The sequence below is a fragment of the Eretmochelys imbricata genome, chromosome 5, assembly GCF_965152235.1.
Source record: "Eretmochelys imbricata isolate rEreImb1 chromosome 5, rEreImb1.hap1, whole genome shotgun sequence".
Classification (NCBI taxonomy): domain Eukaryota; kingdom Metazoa; phylum Chordata; order Testudines; family Cheloniidae; genus Eretmochelys; species Eretmochelys imbricata.
In genome coordinates this window covers 104,033,602-104,051,502 of record NC_135576.1, presented here as the reverse complement: position 1 = coordinate 104,051,502, position 17,901 = coordinate 104,033,602, and the positions used below count along the sequence as shown (strand labels likewise).

General features: G+C 38.4%; 1 protein-coding gene across 11 annotated transcripts in view; it reads right to left on the bottom strand.

Annotated features, from left to right (window-relative positions):
- The window catches only part of KDM4C (lysine demethylase 4C), a 447,252-nt gene that overhangs the window by 319,657 nt on the left and 109,694 nt on the right, over positions 1-17,901 (bottom strand). For all 11 annotated transcript variants that reach the window (XR_013346208.1, XM_077817665.1, XM_077817667.1 and 8 more), the window contains 2 exons: positions 12,802-12,905; positions 7,365-7,502 (listed from right to left, as the gene is read on the bottom strand). Coding sequence is in view for 10 of the 11 variants with exons in the window: in XM_077817665.1 (XP_077673791.1) it covers positions 7,365-7,502; positions 12,802-12,905 (242 nt within the window). In the remaining variant the exon portion in view is untranslated. The remainder of the gene's footprint in view (positions 1-7,364; positions 7,503-12,801; positions 12,906-17,901) is intronic.

Genomic DNA, 17,901 nt, shown 5'->3' with positions numbered 1-17,901 from the left:
GTGACAAGAAATGCAATGTAGAGAAAATACATCAGTAGATAAAAGTACACAATCTAGTTTTGAACTTTTTTTCAGTCTGCTTCTAAACTCTAGCACCTCAGTATGACAGGTAGCATTTACTGGTCCTCTCCATGAGTATTTTCATTTGGAGAGAAGGTGGAAATCATGACTGATTCTCCAGATTTTAGCATATCACCTCATCACCTTTCCATTACAATTAAATGGATGATGCATTTTTCTGGGTAAATTTTACATAATTTCCTAAAGTACATTCACACAAAGAAAGTGAAAGGACTCCACCTAAATTTTTTTTTATGAGGGCAACGATGGAATTCACTCTAAAAGTCAATTAATTCTGACAAAAATGTCCATTTTTCAGTTCATTAGTTAATGGGGAAGTAATACGGAAAAAATGATGGGATCAATACAAGCCAAGACAGCTTCTCATAAATATATTTCAGTAACATACTATCAGTGACAGATCATCATACAAACTCCCAAACCAGCCTTACTGCAAGACAAGTCAAACTACAGTATGTAATTCCAGAAGGTGTCACTCAATTTGCCATCTGAGCTCTTTCTGTTTAATTCCAAGTTATCCTTTCATACCCAAGGTCACATGAGTAACATGACAGCTCAAAAACTAATACATAGAAAGGGTTATAAAAATGCTAACATGTCCAGAGGTGAGTGCAACTAACACTGACAGGCGCACAAGAGAATCATGAATGAATTATATAGATAAGGTTCTTAAATACCACAGTGATGAGCATGGAATAAATACTTAAATAGGTAAAAGGTGTTTTAAGTAATTGTTTTCCACAACAGTCCTGAAAATAGCTGCTTATAATTAATAACTGTTTTGGGGAAAAGCAATCCCTCACTTGCAGGAGTCAGAAAAAAATTCAAATATCTTTAAACTGTGATAAACAAGGAAAACCAAAAATATGTGTTGGTGAAGACTGCAAAAGGTTTGAATGTTAGTTGACTGCATATGTATTACCTAGAATTGTTTCCCCCGCACAGCTACATATCATTAAAATTTGGCTAAAGACACACACACAAATTCATTCTTGGATTAAAGTGAATATCTTTTATCCAGTCACTCCAGAAGGGATTTTATTTTGTAGAATACAAAAAAATTAATCAAAATGGTGTGTAAACATTTATATTCAGAAACTTTAACACTTGAACATTGCCCCTACTTCAGCACACAAGTTGCCTACTCAGCACAAATTAAAGTAGATCCCAGCAAAACATACAAACTAATTGACACTGGTTCATCTGTTTTACCAACATTAACAAAATGCATTGGAGTACGATAGCTTAAAATGTTGTTTGCAGAACAGCAAGGAGTTCTAGCCTACTCAGATAAACGTAAGCTCCATTAGGTAAATAATAAGACATTAGTCAGAAGAAATGTCCCATCTGCCTTCTTTCATACCCTTTAAATTTTGGTATAAATAAATTAAATTCCAGAAACTGAAGCTATAGGATGACTATTAGTAATACTTAAAATGTATGGTACACCTCTCATCTTCACAGCACATTACAAACATAACTAACTAACCTACGTGACCTACCATGAGAAAAATTCAGTAAGTTTTATCTAATCTTAGGGTTTTCTCTAGCTCCTGTCACTATAGTATCTGAACACTTAAACCCATTTCACAGACAGCCTGCTCCCCTCCCACTCCTCCAAGCACCTACAGGATGGATGCCAGGCCCACTTCCATCTCTGGCATCTCTCTCTCCTTCCAGAGGATCAGTGGGGAGAGGTTAATGTGGTTTCTGTCCTCTCTCTTCTAGGGCAGGGGGAGGTTTGGAATGCTCCACCCTTTTCTCTATCCCTATCTATTTTCCTTTATCCCCTTTAACCATCTCCTCTGTCCCCTGTCCAAATCTGTGCACTCTACCATGTATCAACTGTGCCCCTCAAACCACTTGTCTCTCTTACCTGTGCCAGACCCCATGCCTGTCTCCACAGATATTACCACTCTGTTCACTGCACTGAGACTACAGTAGAAAGAAGTACCTGAGATAGCAGACAAAGGGTGCAGCTTCTCCACCTGGCCTCGTGCCTTCTCACATGCAGCCCTCATGCAGCACTACAGCCTTTGGGAAAGAGGTGCAGCTATCATATTCCCCAGGACTTTAGTAAAGACAGCCCCAGCTAAAACAGGGTTGTTGGAGGTAGGCGTACATATGGGGAAACTGAGACAGTGAGTTCAGGGATTTCCCCAAGGCCACAGAATGAATCCGTTTCAGAGCAAGAACTGGAATTCAGGAGTTTGTCTTCTCTAGTTCTGTGTTCAAAACATGCCTCCCTCTTTAAAGGCATGACCCATTTAAAACTGCAATTTATGTAGGCAATTTATTTCATTGGGCCCTCAACCTCATGGCATTTTCTTTAGGACAATAGTACTGTTCTTTAACTTTAGTATTTACTGTAGCATCAATAAAAAAAAATGTATGCTATTACATATCTAACTATTCTTCAGACAAAGAAGAGAGGAAGGCTGTAGCTCATTTGCTGGTTTTTCTGTTTCATTTTTGGTTTTTTGGAGGGGAAGTGGCATAGACAATAATATAGCTGTAAGTAACTCAGAACTGCCTTCTTTGGAAAATAATCAGTCTTCAGTACACAAAAACCTTGCAGGCGAACAATACTTTCTACTGACCTAGATTACTGCGTTTCACTGACACCAGAAAGGCATCTCCAATATAATACATATTAAAGCGAAAAATGTAACAGTAGTCTGAAAATTGTATTTAGATCTAAAACTTTTTCCCCAATTAAAAATCATATACGTATCATTACAGACAGAGAAGAAGCAACAGATTAAACTTCAACATCAGTAAGCCATGCCAGCCTGGAGAACCATAAATTGCAACATAGAACTGTGTGGCTTGTTTTATTAAATGCTATAATAATATTATAATAGTGGTTATAACCTACTAACATGACAATAGCCTTCTGAAGCAGAGAGGATTTCTTATCCTTTTTAAATGAATTGACATTTTTGGAAAATTTGTCTGGAGTTCCAGTAAAAGTAACTATAGATTTTCCCATGTTTTCCATTTCCTGCCTAACAGAAGACCAAGAAACAGTATTTTTCAGTTTGCAAAAGCTCTGGTATTTCATGCATGCTTTAAAACTGTTATACAAATATAATGCAAGAACAGTTAACAACATGCACTGTTTTCTCTATTTTTATTTATATAAGAACATAAGAATGGCCACACAGGGTATTCTGACAGTGGACAGTGCCAGATGCTACAGAGGGAATGAAGCAAAGACAACAACAAATCAAGAGATCCATCCTCTGTCATCTAATTCCAGCTTCTGGCAGTCCGAGGTTTAGAGACACCTGGAGCAGGGGGTTGCTTCCCTGAGCACCTTGGCTAATAGCCATTGATGGACCTATCCACTATGAACTTATCTAATTCTTTTTTAAAACCATTTATATTTTTGGTCTTCACAACACATGGCAATGAGTTCCACAGGTTGACTGTACATTGTGCAAATAAGTACTTTCTTATGTTTGTTTTAAACCTGCCGCCTATTAATTTCATTGAATGATCTCGGTTCTTGTGTTATCTGAAGGGGTAAATAACACTTCCCTATTCACTTTCTCCACACCAGTCATGATTTTATAGATTTCTATCATACCCACCCCATCCCCCACGTACACTCATCTCTTTTCTAAGAAGAATAGTCCCAGTCTTTTTAATCTATCCATGCCCGGAAGCTGTTCCATACCCCTAAAATCATTTTTGTTGCCCTTCTCTGTACCTTTTCCAATTCTAATATGTCTTTTTTGAGATGGGGCAACTAGAACTGCACACAGCATTCAAGGTGTGGGCAAACCAGAGATTTATATAGTGGTATTATATTCTCTCTCTTATTAACTATCCCTTTCCTAATGGTTCCTAACGTTCGGCTAGCTTTTTTTTTTGACTGGAGCTGCACATTGAGCAGAACTTTTCTGAGAACTATCCATGATGACTCCAAGATTCCTTTCTTGAGTGATAACAGCTAATTTAGACCCCATCCATTTTTTATATATAGTTGGAATTATTTTTCCCAAAGTGTATTACTTTGCACTTATCAACACTGAATTTCATCTGCCATTTTGTTGTCCAGTTTTGTGAGATCCCTTTGTAACTCTTCGCAGTCAGCTTTGTACTTAACTATCTTGAGTAAATTTGTATCATCTGTAAATTTTACCTCATTGTATACCTCTTTTTCAAGATCATTTATGAATACATCCAACAGCACAGGTTTCAGTACAGATCCTTAGGAGACCCCACTATTTACCTCTTTACATTGTAAAAACTTACAGTATATTCCTACCCTTTGCTTCCTATCTTTTAATCAGTTACCAATCTATGAGAGGTCCTTCCCTCTTCCCTTTTTATTATTGGGTTTTCTGTTTTTGTAGCCTCTCTAATATCCCTGAGCATTTCACAATCACCGTCATGCTGCTATAGTTTTATTGTTCAAGCATGTAATTTCTATTCATAGAGACTTTATGGCACATTTTGATTCATTTAAGATTTTTACTCTATGCTTTCTTTCACATACAGTGCCACTCCCCCACCAGCACACCCTACTCTGTCATTCCTATATATTTTGTACCCTGATATTACTGTGTCCCATTGATTATCATCATTCCACCAAATTTCTATGATACCTATTATATCAATATCCTCATTTAATAGCAGGAGCTCAACTTCTCCCATCTTAGTATTAGTCTCCTAGCATTTGTATATGAACACTTAGAAAATTTTTCAATATTTAGTTGTCTCCCTTCATTGAATGGGACTCTTTTTCATTTGGCTGCTTCTCTTCAGTTACAACCTGTATTTCATCAACTTCTATCTTCTCCTCTTTACTAGGACAGAGAGTATCCCCTTTAATAAACGGTGTGCTCCTCTACACCTGTTTCCCACATGCCTTTGTTTCAAATATGAGGACTTTAAATATCAGATATAACAGGTAAAGTTGTAACTTGGTATTTCCCTAATGTATCTTGTTTTACAATTAATATTGGAACATTAAAGCAGTAACGTGCATTTCCTTAACATTCCATCAACTTGTATTTGTATTTTATTTGTATGGCATGAACAAATACCAACAAATGTCATTATTATAAATAATTATCTAATTGTTTTGTTTCCATTAGCTTTGAATAATTATGTAACTGCTGTTGAAAGGTGTGCAATACCCTGAGATATGTTTTATTTGGCTAATACTGCTTCCAAGTCTTTTTCCAGATTAATTAAAAAATGAAGCAAAATGTTCAACGAGCCAGGCTTTAATTCTGACATTTTTTATTATCTATAGTAACACGAAGAGTGCAATTCATGACTGTGGCCTCTAGTCACAGGAACTGGGATTCACACTCAGCTACAATCCTTAAGATTTCTCTATAGCAGATATTCTTATTATTCTTGATTCAAATAGTATTTGGAAGATTTCAGACACTTTGAATTGATTACAAACACCTTTTACCTTCTTATACAATACATGAACATGGTATTACACCTTCAGTACATAGCATGTAAGTCACTGTATTTCAATGACTGCTTTTTCCATGGACAAAGAATACTCAAAATGGACTGAATGAACCAAGACCTCCTAACCAAAAATTAGAACCAAATTCCGGACTAAGAGAGAGAAACTCCACTAACTTTTCAACGACTCAGCTTACCCCACATTTGAATTTGACCTCCCCAGAGTTATGTTAAACTCAAGTCTTCTACATGGTGGTTCATTTTACTATCTTTTGAACCACTGAGCTACTAAATATATAGATTCTTAAAAATCAGTATTAAAAATCAGGGCCTTATTAATTAGCACCATGAATGTAAGTTTTGCATTAAAAGTGAAGACCTAGCTGAACATTTTAAATTCTTATTGATGTTTTTATTACTTTCATTACAGTAAATGTCTATGTATAGGCTACGTGAAACAATGGATCATTTTCAGGCCTTTTACCTCTTGAAACCCACTCATCAATCTCATTCACAATTATAGTCAATAGTGCCTAAAATCAAGAAGTTCTGCTAACAGAAAATATTCTCAAGGTCTTCTTCCAATTCCAAGTATTTAACCCTGTACTCTTCCTGGATTACATTGTTGCAACTCCGCGTCCTCCCATGTTTGCTTTTGAAGTGAATTCACTTATCATCTCATTAGCTAATGTAACATATACACAATTTGTAGATGCTGCTGTTGTCAGTACAGAATATCTCAGTCTGGAAAGTGGCTCCACATTACATAGTTATCAAAGCATCCTAAACAATGCTCTTATAATCTATACTTTTTAATAGTGGAGAGATCATATAAAATACTGTACAACATTAATGACCTTTTGCTGAACAAAATACACACATTTGATTCAGTATATTACACAAATGCTGTATGTGAACAGAATGTAAAATATATGCAACATATGCAAAATTTCAGACTAAAATAGTAGAAACAAGGTGGGAGAGGCAATATCTTTTATTGGACCAATTTCTGTTGATTAGAGAGAGGCTTTTGAGCTACACTGCATAGCTCAAAAGTTTGTCTCTCTCACAAACAGAACTTGGTCCAATAAAAGATATTACCTCTCCCACCTTGTCTCTATAATATCCTTGATGTAGCTACAACACTATAGCTGCATAGACTAAAACAGTGACACGAAACTGCTTTTTTGTAAAATATATTAGTGATTCTAAATTATGAAACATTCCCTGGGAGCATATTTAAACTCTGGGAGCATATTTAATTTATCACAAAATATTGCCAACATTTAAAAAAAACATTACAGATTAAAGTTTAATTTGCTCATTTAGTTCAGCCCTCTTATTGATCTTTGTCCTCTTTTGAACAGGCACATTACCCCTCAAGTCTGTGGCATGTTTTCCAAGATACATATAAAATTCTAAAAGGGAGCAGAATCGCTGTATGTGACTTGAATAAGGGGATTTCCAAGCTGCCTCTGACTAAAATGCATAGGGTTTTAGAAGAACAGAAATAAATTCTGTCTCCCCCTTCCAAACATAATTCTCGATTTATATGGCCTCATATAAACCTACATAAAAATATCTCCTGAAAAATAAAGATTTTTAACATACATATACACAATAAGTCATATCTAAAATCTACTACAACAAATAATACATGTACTGCAAGTGTTATAACATGCTAGTAAATGCACAATATGGAATATTACTGCACTGACAGGATGATGTACAAGATGACTTAATTGTTCTTCTCCCTCTTCATCTTCTCTTTTTCCTAAGCTTATCATTAAGGAATAACCAAAGGAGACATTTAATTCAGGCATTATTTTTGTAGTATTACTTACCAATTTAGCTACTTTTCCATAATCAATCCATCTGATTGTGGCAAAGTTTGTTGATTCTGCGCAGTTGAAACCATGGTTAAATCCCGCATGGTATCCATATGGGAAGGTTATCATAAATTCCCCTGCCTCCTGTGTGATCTACATAACAAGAAAAAACCACAAATAACCTATTTAAAAAGACCTTCTCTTATTAAAGAAATGAAAATTATATTTGCTGATGTCAAAATAGATATTTGCACATAGCATCCAATTTGGATTAAATATAGGCAGACCTGAGGAGACATTACTGACTACATTTTGAAATAACAAACTTCTGGCCCATCAGTATCCCCACATTAGAGTAGGCCACAAATTCAGAAAGTGTTCACAAGGGAGCAAATCATGTTCCCTCTTCTACAAAATCAGACGACCCCTATTAACAATACATGGGGGGGGGAGGCAATGAGTAGAGAGCATAAGATTTGAAGTGGGCAGACAAGGCAGGATGGCAGCCAGTGGGCCAAATATCTGCTGCTATCTTCCCCAATAGAGGGGACATACTGTAATGGTTGGGAAGGCTACTTCATCCACAGGCCTTAAGTAGGTTTCAGAGTAACAGCCGTGTTAGTCTGTATTTGCAAAAAGAAAAGGAGTACTTGTGGCACCTTAGAGACTAACCAAATTATTTGAGCATAAGCTTTTGTGAGCTACAGCTCACTTCACCTTAAGTAGCTTCTCTGGAATGGTGCCACAGATGCTCCATGTAATTGAGCTAGGTTAGAGAGGGATTTCTTTTCCCTGCCCTTTCCCATCCCCACACAACTTTTCAGTGCCTGACCCATTTAATGCTAATTAGGTTTCATAGGTGTCACTGACAACCTATTCTGAAGACAGTGGGACTATACATGTATAAATGAGGAGCTAATTTAGTTTTCACACCTTCTATTACTGAATAATACAAGAATAGGTGCCATTTCTTCAAAGTCTGTTTCAAGGAAGCAGAACCACACTTTTTGTGTAACATCACTACTACAACTTTACAATAACTAATCATGCTGAAGACTCTTTGTATTCTAAATGATGTAATGACTGTCCTAAACTTTGTGACATTAAAATCTCCTTCTTAACACTCCATTAACACTTATTTTACTGAGGGGTTTTGAACAGTATTAAGGATATTGAAAGGATGTTGCTACAGCACACTACTACAACTCTACTCAGAGGGTGTGGCTTAGCATGGAAAGCCTCAGGTCTGGGAAACGGTATTCAAATAGCACTGGGCAGTGAAGCTTTAACACCACTTTATGCAGTAAACAAGGATTTATCCAAAGGATCACTTTTCCTTACAAAATACAATGAAGAGTGATTCAGTGGAAAGAGACTGCAGCCCAGTGATTCAGTAGATTAAGTTATAGCTAGGGAAAAAAACAATGACACCACAAAAGATACAACTATATTTTGTACAGTATAGTTATTTTCATATGAACAGTTAAAGTTGAATGCCAGATAGTGAACAGCAAGCAATATAAATTTACAGAAAACAGTGGAATAAAGTTAGTGATACCGGGCAGGATTCTCTCTTGCTAGTGGAGTAATGTGCACCTCTACGTGCTGTTTGGGTCTGCTACACTCATGGGGAGATTCATCAACAGAGGACAGGCGGCAGAACCACTGCTTGCAATCCCCAAGAGTTCCCACCAATTAGGGACTGTTTTACTTTCCACTGGGAGCTCCACTGGACCCCAGCCATCAAAGGCTGCAGCAAGGATGAGCTTACTGGAGGCTGCTGAACAGATGGCCCAGCCACATCCTCTCTTCAACTGGCTGATAGGTGCTACTTCATGGCATTCGTGAGCAAAGCAGTGAACAAAAATCTATATACTCCATTTGACATGCCCCTTGACACTAAACTTAGGTCAGAAAATAGGCCCAGTGGAAAGAAGCTATTTGTTGTGAACAATACTTAAGGACAGATGTTTGGGTACCAAGCAGTGGTTATTGGTTAATGGAAGTCAAGAAGACCTTAGTGATCAGAGGGACATCTTCTGTGGGTCTAATAATGCTTTGCCTGAACAATACTCAGGTGAGAAATTCGCAAAAATGAAAAGACACTATATTAAGGCAACATTGTGGTTGTGCTTTTAAATACAGTAAAAGACAGAATGTTCAAAGTTAGTTAACTTTTACATAGCCACCATAACTAGAGATCACACTACACCTCTGTAGAAATTTATATTACCTTTAATGTCTTAAGCTCTCAAGCATAATAATAACAGTTTTTGTATTTAATTTCTCATTTGGACCCCACAAATACACAAAACTCTGTTCTCACAATCATATGAATGTCGTGTGTGCATTCTCTGTATACAACAAGAAACCCAAAGGAATGGCACTCCAGATATCGGCATGTTCTTGATATCACCACCATCTTTTGGGCCAGAATGGGCAGGGGTAGGGAGAAGATAGCAAAAAAACTACATTGAGATAAGATTAAAGAATGAAAAAAGTCATACTTTATATACAAATATATAAACCATCTTATGGTTCCAGCATAAATGTGAAGCAACTGGATGCTTTATATATGCATAAGCATGTGTGTAAATATATAGCACACAAACACACACAGCGACTGTAATTGGAGTTTTCAGATCGTGTTGCAGGGATGTATAAGAAAGAACATTCTCAGTGCCAGCAATTCCCAAATTTATCTTGTCATGCACCCCCCTACTGATGACAGTTTAGCAGGTGTTCTATTGCAATAAGCGGCAGTTCAGCTGTCACCTGGTAAGCGTAGGCTGGCTTATCAGTGTTCAGCACGTTTCCAGTTCTATCACAGCAAGCCACGAGAGATCACAGCCTGATTCTTTCTATTCACATTCTCACTGATTCCCATTAATTAAAACTGCACTCGGGTACAGGCTGCTTCTTCCTAGCAGTAGGTGACAGAACTAAATTTATTCTATTTAACTATTTCTAACACATTTTTTAAAATAGAAAATGAGAAAGTCCAAGACACTGAAATAAAGCAACCGACCTTATTGCTCTGGACTCGCCTACCTACCCCAAACACAAGCCTGACAATGTTAAAAACAAATCTGCCAGCAAGTTATTAAACTTTATGCTTCCACCATCCCCATATGCTGAAAAATATACTGCTTAAATTAATGTTCATTAAATCCAAAACAACAGATCTAAATTCCGTGATTTTATTTGACACATTAGTGATAAATTACAAGGGTATGAAAAGAATCAGTAGTTACATTATTTCTCTTGACCTCACTTAATAATATCCCATAAATCTAAACTGAATGAGATAGGAGGCCCTACGTAGCCATACAGTCTAGAGCAGGGATGGGCAAACTACGGCTCGCGGGCTGGATCCGGCCCCTCAGGGCTTTGGATCCGGCCCGTGGGATTGCCCCCCGTGGTACCGCAGGCCCCATGCCACTCTCAGAAGAGGCCGGCACCACGTCTCTGGGGCCCCGGGGCCTGGGGGGCAGAGGGCTCCATGTGTTGCCTTTGCCTCCAGGCACCGCCCCCTGCAGCTCCCATTGGCTGGGAACGGGGAACTGTGGCCAATGGGAGCTTTGGGGCAGTGACCTGGAGGCGTGGCAAGGGCAGCAAGCGGAGCCCTGTGCCCCCTCCTCCCCCAGGGGCCACACAGGGAAGTGGTTCCGGCCGCTTCCCAGAGCGGCACGGCGCGGGGCCAGGGCAGGCATGCAGGGAGCCTGCCCTGGCCCCGATGGGCGCCGCTCACACCTCGAAGCCGCTTTAGGTAAGCAGCACTGGGCCGGAGCCCGAACCCCTCCTGCACCCTGCCCCCCAAATTCCCTGCCCTAAGCCCCCTGTCTGCACCTCACACCCCTCCTGCACCCCAATTCCCTGCCCTCAGCCCCCTGTCGCACCCCACACCCCTCCTGCATCCCAACCCCCTGCCCTGAGCCCCCTCAAATACCCCGCATCCCTCCTCTGCCCCAATCCCTTGCCCTGAGCCTGTTCCTGCACACCGCACCCCGTCCCACACCCCGCACTCCCTCCTGCACCCCAACCCCCCTGCCCCGGCCCTGCATACAATTTCCCCTCCCAGATGTGGCCCTTGGCCCAAAAAGTTTGCCTACCCCTGATCTAGAGAGTGAAAAATTGAGCAGCTGAGCATATATACATATCCTGCTACCTATATGTAAATAAATCACATATGTGAAAATAGAGACAACAATCAAACAAAAACTGATGGGCTTATTCTGCAAGTGGATTTTGTGTGAGAAAAATATACAGGCTTATTGTTGGACTCCTCTATACACTTTAGAAAAACCTAGATGTGGGAAATCAAGAATCTATAAAATGATCATAACTGTATAATGATCAGAGGCTGCTAAATTTAAATATCAGACAAACAAATGTCCAAGGGGAGCTAAGTCAGGCTCACCAAGCTGCTGAATGAATCTTGGCATAAGTTGATGCCACTGTAAAAAAACAATACACTTTCATTGCCTCACACCCACATGAAGTACACACCTAGTCACAAGTAAAAAAGCTTTTAGGTAGAGAAGAGCTAGGATCATGGGAAGAAAAAATCAAGTGGAGAGGAGGATACACACAGTGTTTTAAATGTTTTTCAAGCAGCTAAGCACTTAATCCTTCTCAAACCCAAAAGGAGATTTTTTTTTAATCAAGCCAAAGTTCTTTTTTTCACTTCTCCTGCTTTATATAAAATGTTCATGCTGTATACCCTTTTTCACTCAGTCACTATCAACCAGCACAAAGCAAAAGAATAATATATGCACTAAATTTTGTAGAAAATAATCTGTCACCCAGAAAAGGAGCATCTGATTATTATTTTTTTCAGTATTTCTAACTACATCTACTAAGTTGCATTAGAAAGTTTCATAATAAATTTTCAAACATTTATTCCATCGTGTATTTTCATCTGAAATTTATTACCACAAAATGCCAATAAAAATTATACTGCATTACATACAAAGAAAACAATAAAGCATGGTGCATACAAACATTTCTTTAAAAAGTTTGATCCCAACAAAACATGATCTATTACCACTATTTAAGAGTGGTATGAATTAATGTAGTAGCACCAATCTAAATAAATTTGTATTTACCAAATATCAAAAAATATTACATAATGGACTGTTGATGGCTTCAAAAATTAAGATATTACTAAATGAGTTTGGAACATAAAAGCTTTTAACTTTTCCAAGCTGTTTCATATTAATATAATTATATTGCATTTCAACGGGATTTGGCAACCTAACTCCCCCTTAGGCTTCTTTGAAAATCCGAGACCAAACCAAGGAAACAACCCAACAGCCCAGAAGCTTGTTTTAACAACAGTAATTTGGAATCTGGGCCTGAATAAAAAGATACTGTTTTGCTTTGCCTTTGTAGCTACACATATCTGGATACTACGCACAGAGGCACGTCATTAAAATAAATTCTACTGTACCTTGTCAAAAGGAATTCCATATTTTTTCAATATTGAGGGAGAAATCAGTGTCATCTTGTGGCGAAGAAAAGCATCACACCCTTGAGAACTGCTTGGGAAGAAGCCTAACAAGACAAAATAAGCAACGTCAGTTTTCTTCAATTAAAACAAGAACAGGAAACTTTAACAGTATTTTGTTTAAAGCACAATACACTATATAGTTGCATACTTTTGTTGAAATTCCTTTCTCATCATTGTCAATTAACGGCGATATCTACATAAAAAACAAAGCTATATAAATTAGCCTGATTTTCAGATCTTATTTTTTGCTAGAATTTAGGTTTAAAATGAAAGAAAGAAATACTTCAATAATAATTTGGGCCTCGCTTGTTGGATTTTATGTTTTTACAGTGTTTCCAGTTTATTGAGGGAAGACAATTACTCCAAGGAATTAAAATATTAAAATAAAATATTTTTCCATCTCAAATAAGTTGACGCATCATTTCTTGAATCTTCAAGTCTTACTCCCTGATGTTGCTTTGTACAAGGCTAACCCTAATTTTTCAACTATATTTATATACAGCTTGGAGGTTATGGAAGCAGTAGTTCAAGCCATTTCTTTACCATGATAATGGTTGATGCTCAATGGCTAGCTGAAGTGTTTCCTCCCAATCTGGCTGACAGCCAGCACTGAATATTTGTGCCACATGCCTCCCGATAGGGCAAATGTCATCAGCAAACAACTGATGTCATATGGTGGCTCAGCACATGGCAATATTTTGTTTAAAAATTAAGGTTAATTCAAACCTCACCCCCAAATATGAAATGTAGATAGATCAGATAGCAATGTTGCGCTAGAGCAGGGGTGGGCAAACTATGGCCCGGAGGCCACATCCAGCCCTTCAGACATTTTAATCTGGCCCTTGAGCTCCCGCTGGAGAGCGGGGTCTGGGGCTTGCCCCGCTCCATGTGTTCCAGGGCTCTGTACGGCTCCCAGAAGCAAAGGCATGTCCCCCCTCTGGCTCTTACGCATTGGGGAAGCCAGGGGGCCCCACACATTCTCCCCACCCCAAGCACCATTCCCGCAGCTCCCATTGGCTGGGAACCACAGCCAATGGGAGCTGCAGGGGTGGCACCTGTGGATGGGGCAGCACAAAGCCGCCTGGTCGCACCTCCACATAGGAGCCAGAAGAGGGACATGATGCTGCTTCCGAGAGCTGCTTGAGGTAAGCGCTGCCTGGAGCCTGCACCCCTGACCCCTTCCTGCACCCCAACCCCCATCCCTGATCCCCTTCCCACCCTCCGAACCCCTCAGTCCCAGCCTGGAGCACTCTCCTGCACCCCCAACCCCTCATCCTTAGCCCCGTCCCAGAGCCCGCACCCCAAGTTGGAGCCCCCCTCACACCCCAACCCCCTGCCCCAGCCAGGAGCCTCCTCCTGCATCCTGAACTCCTCATTTATGGCCTCACCCCAGAGCCCACACCTCCACCAGACCCCTCACACCGTCCTGCACCCCAACCCCTAATTTCATGAACATTCATGGCTTGCCATACAATTTCCATACCCAGATGTGGCCCTTGGGCTAAAAAGTTTGCCCACCCCTGCTCTAGCGGGAGGAGAAAGAGGTTGGTTTCCATCACTAAAAACAAAGTCACCCTCCTTTCTCAAGGTCTGGGTTTTGTTCCAAGACACTCTACCTACTTCCTCTTTAATCTTAGACAAGTCACTTATCTCTCTGCACCTCACTTTCCCCACATGTAAAATGGAAAGTTCTTTGAGTTCTACGGACAGAGAGCTATTTAAATGTTAAATACCATCTTCATTGTTTATAATCATTGTTTATAATCAGTCTAGTTGTCCTGCTCAGTTCATTCAGCAATGGTAGAAACTGGTTTGTGACATCAAAATGTGACATAATGGAAATAAAATATAGTGCTACAAAGACTGGATTGTAACATTACAACGGAATGAACCAGGTGAGAGGAGCAGGCAAATTATAAAGAAGACAATTCTGTTTATCCCCTAGTTACTCAGTGATCAGCAATTACGAGAAAGTCTTTACAGTAGAAAAGTACATGGCACTAATGACGGAGATCTACTGAGGATCACTGAAATTCACATGTTAGCAATCAAAAAAATGTATATTATTTTAAAATACCTAACGCAGATCATTTCAAAATCATTCATTTTGGCCATTTCAATTTAGTTTATTATTTATACTACCTTCATAATGGAGTATATTTTGCAAAATTATTGATATCTTAGTAACATTAATTAATTGCACTTATATAGCATCTATCATACAACTATCCCAAAGCACTTTATAAAGATCTCCCTGTTTTTGCAGAAAGGGAAACAGGCACAGAAAAGTTACAGGACTTCCCAATGGTCACACAGCAAATTTTGGGGCCAACTCAGGAGCAGAATCCAGAAGTCCTACCTTCCACACATCTGCTTTAACCAAGAGACCGTTCCGTCTCATGTTAAGTATAGAAGATTTTACTAAGCACCCTGCTATTAGATATAAGGTGAAATGTTTGCTGTTTTATGAAAATTAATGGGTTTGTTAACTAGGGAATCATGAATTAGGAAGGCTCTACTGCAAAGAAAAAAGTATATGACAATGAAACAGGATGGAAGGGGTTGGTAAAATATTACAGTTTGTAAATTTTGTCATAATGTCGTACTTACATAAACGAATAAAAACCAATCTGTATTTTATGATATAACTGGCTTACAGGAACAAAACACATTTTCCCTTTGTCATATTCACATAACAAAAATAATTGTCATTTTCCCCCACTGATAACCACATTCTGATCTGTTTTCTCTCATATACGAGCACATAAAGGAAACGATAGATAAGTGAGTTAGGACAAGTTACCATTTAATTACAAAAATCTGCTCACCACACCAGTGCATGAAAGACAAAGGAAAATGAATGCCAATAAAAGTCCATTTTATTCGTCTACTAAACTCCTATGTAACACTCCACATTTTTCTTTAAGGGACTATATTAATGAGAAGATTGTCAACAGATATGCCAATACTAAAAGCTATTTCTTAGCAGTTTATTTTAAATGAACCCATCAAACTTTTAAAATCTATAGGTTTGTATTACATTACATGAATTACTTTTTAAATTAAAATCAATGATGAAAGAAGAATCTATTTAATTCTCTTTCTATATGGATTTGTAATCAGGGCCCAAACAAATGTGGTGACTGGCCATAAAGTAACTTAAATTGGAAAACCACTGAAGGAAGGTAATGTGCAGTGTATTACGGACTCTGTATCAGTTTATAAGTTATATTTATCATGAACCTCTAAAATTATGCCCTATGTCATTTCACCAAAATCATTGTGTACAATGTAAAATAGTTCAAATTTAAATGGGTTGGAAACTAAAGGCAATATTTTCATAAATAGGATATATACATATTTGGGCATCTAAATATGAGACCCAATTTTCAAAAAAAAAAAAAAAAAATGCTGAGCACCTAATGGGACCAAGATGCCCAGCCCTGTTTAGGTATCTAAAAATAAATGTAGATTATTAACTTCAGACTCTTATTTCTTTAAATCTTGTCCTCAATTGCTGTTCTGCTCCATCAAGGACTCTTAATAGGTCCTCCAAAATAATTTCCAGTCACATGTTAAACGTAAAGCCATTTAAAAACAATGTCTTGTTTTCAGTGTACAAGAGTATATCAGCAATATTATTTTACAGAGTAAAAATAAGTCTTTATAACAAACTATATGGATTCAGAACAAATACTAGATTTTGTTTATACAGAGAGTGACAGTTTATGTCTGCACAACCTTAGGAATCTATGGGGAAAATATGGGGAGTTGGAAAATCGGGGAGGATTCAGATGAGTAGGCTTAGAGCTCTATACTCTAGGCCTCTTGAGAGGTTAAAGAACTTTTGCCCTCTGTGGGTCACCAACCAAAAACCACCCAAAAATTACAATGTCCAAACTGAATTCCATTTGTCTTAAACAAAATAATGTCTTATTGGCAACTGCATAAAAACAGAGCGAAAAATAAAAGGAATTAAATAAAAGGATAGGTAAAAATAAACATACATGCTTAAAAATACTATAGAAAGCATTACTGGACCGGCACTAAACTTAGGTACAAGACATTGAAATATCTGGACTCTTCTGTCAACACTATATGAGAGAGAGAGAGCACATGCAGAGATTCTTTTGCCATTCAAAAAGATGGTTATTTCCTTGGAGCATGTTCACTCTTTAACAATAAAGACATTTCCAATCATCCAATTCAGCTGTCTTAATACTCTTCATGTCTTAAAAATAATGAACAAATTTAGGGCAACATTCTCTCAGAATAACCAGCCCCCGCCCCCAATCTACACCCTCAACCTGTTTTATTCTCCATGTCCATTCTCACATGAAGGTCTATTGGGGTCTCTTAAAGACTACAGAACAATCATCTTAACATGTCTGCCTTGGCAGGTTCTGGTAAGCATATCAATTGTGCATTCCTTTCTAGCTGACTCCCCAACCCCAACAACAAAAAGTTTCTTAGATAAAGGATATGAGGTTCAATTAAGATGTGAAGTTGTCATACAGATCTTTCACTACACAAGGACTAGGAAGTCTATTAAGATTCCTTTGAATCTGCAGGGACTAATTATTGTGTCACATTTTATTAAAATTTAATGCTGACTAATTTTTTCCAACAGCCATATAATTTTTTCTCCCTTTTGGAACTGTAAATAAAACCCAAAGACCATTTTTAACAGCAGCCCTTACAATGCAGTTTCACCAATTTATTGGGCCACGCTGCCTAGCAAACTACTGGTGAGCTACTCAGATAAATACCAATGAGCCTCAGCACATGCATTTCAGTTGTCATGATGCGAACATGACAATATAATACAAGCGTAATAATCCTGATTTTAAAAGCCCCACTTACTACCTGCTATAAAGCCCAGGGTGTTGTACAACATAATAAAGTAATTTACAATACATTGACATGAACCCCGTAAAAGATTAACAAAACTGTCAAAAGGTGATATTAAGGTTTGGGGGGTGGGGGGAGAAGAAATCAATTGGGACCGAGAGCGATCAAATCAAAAACTCTCGTGAACAA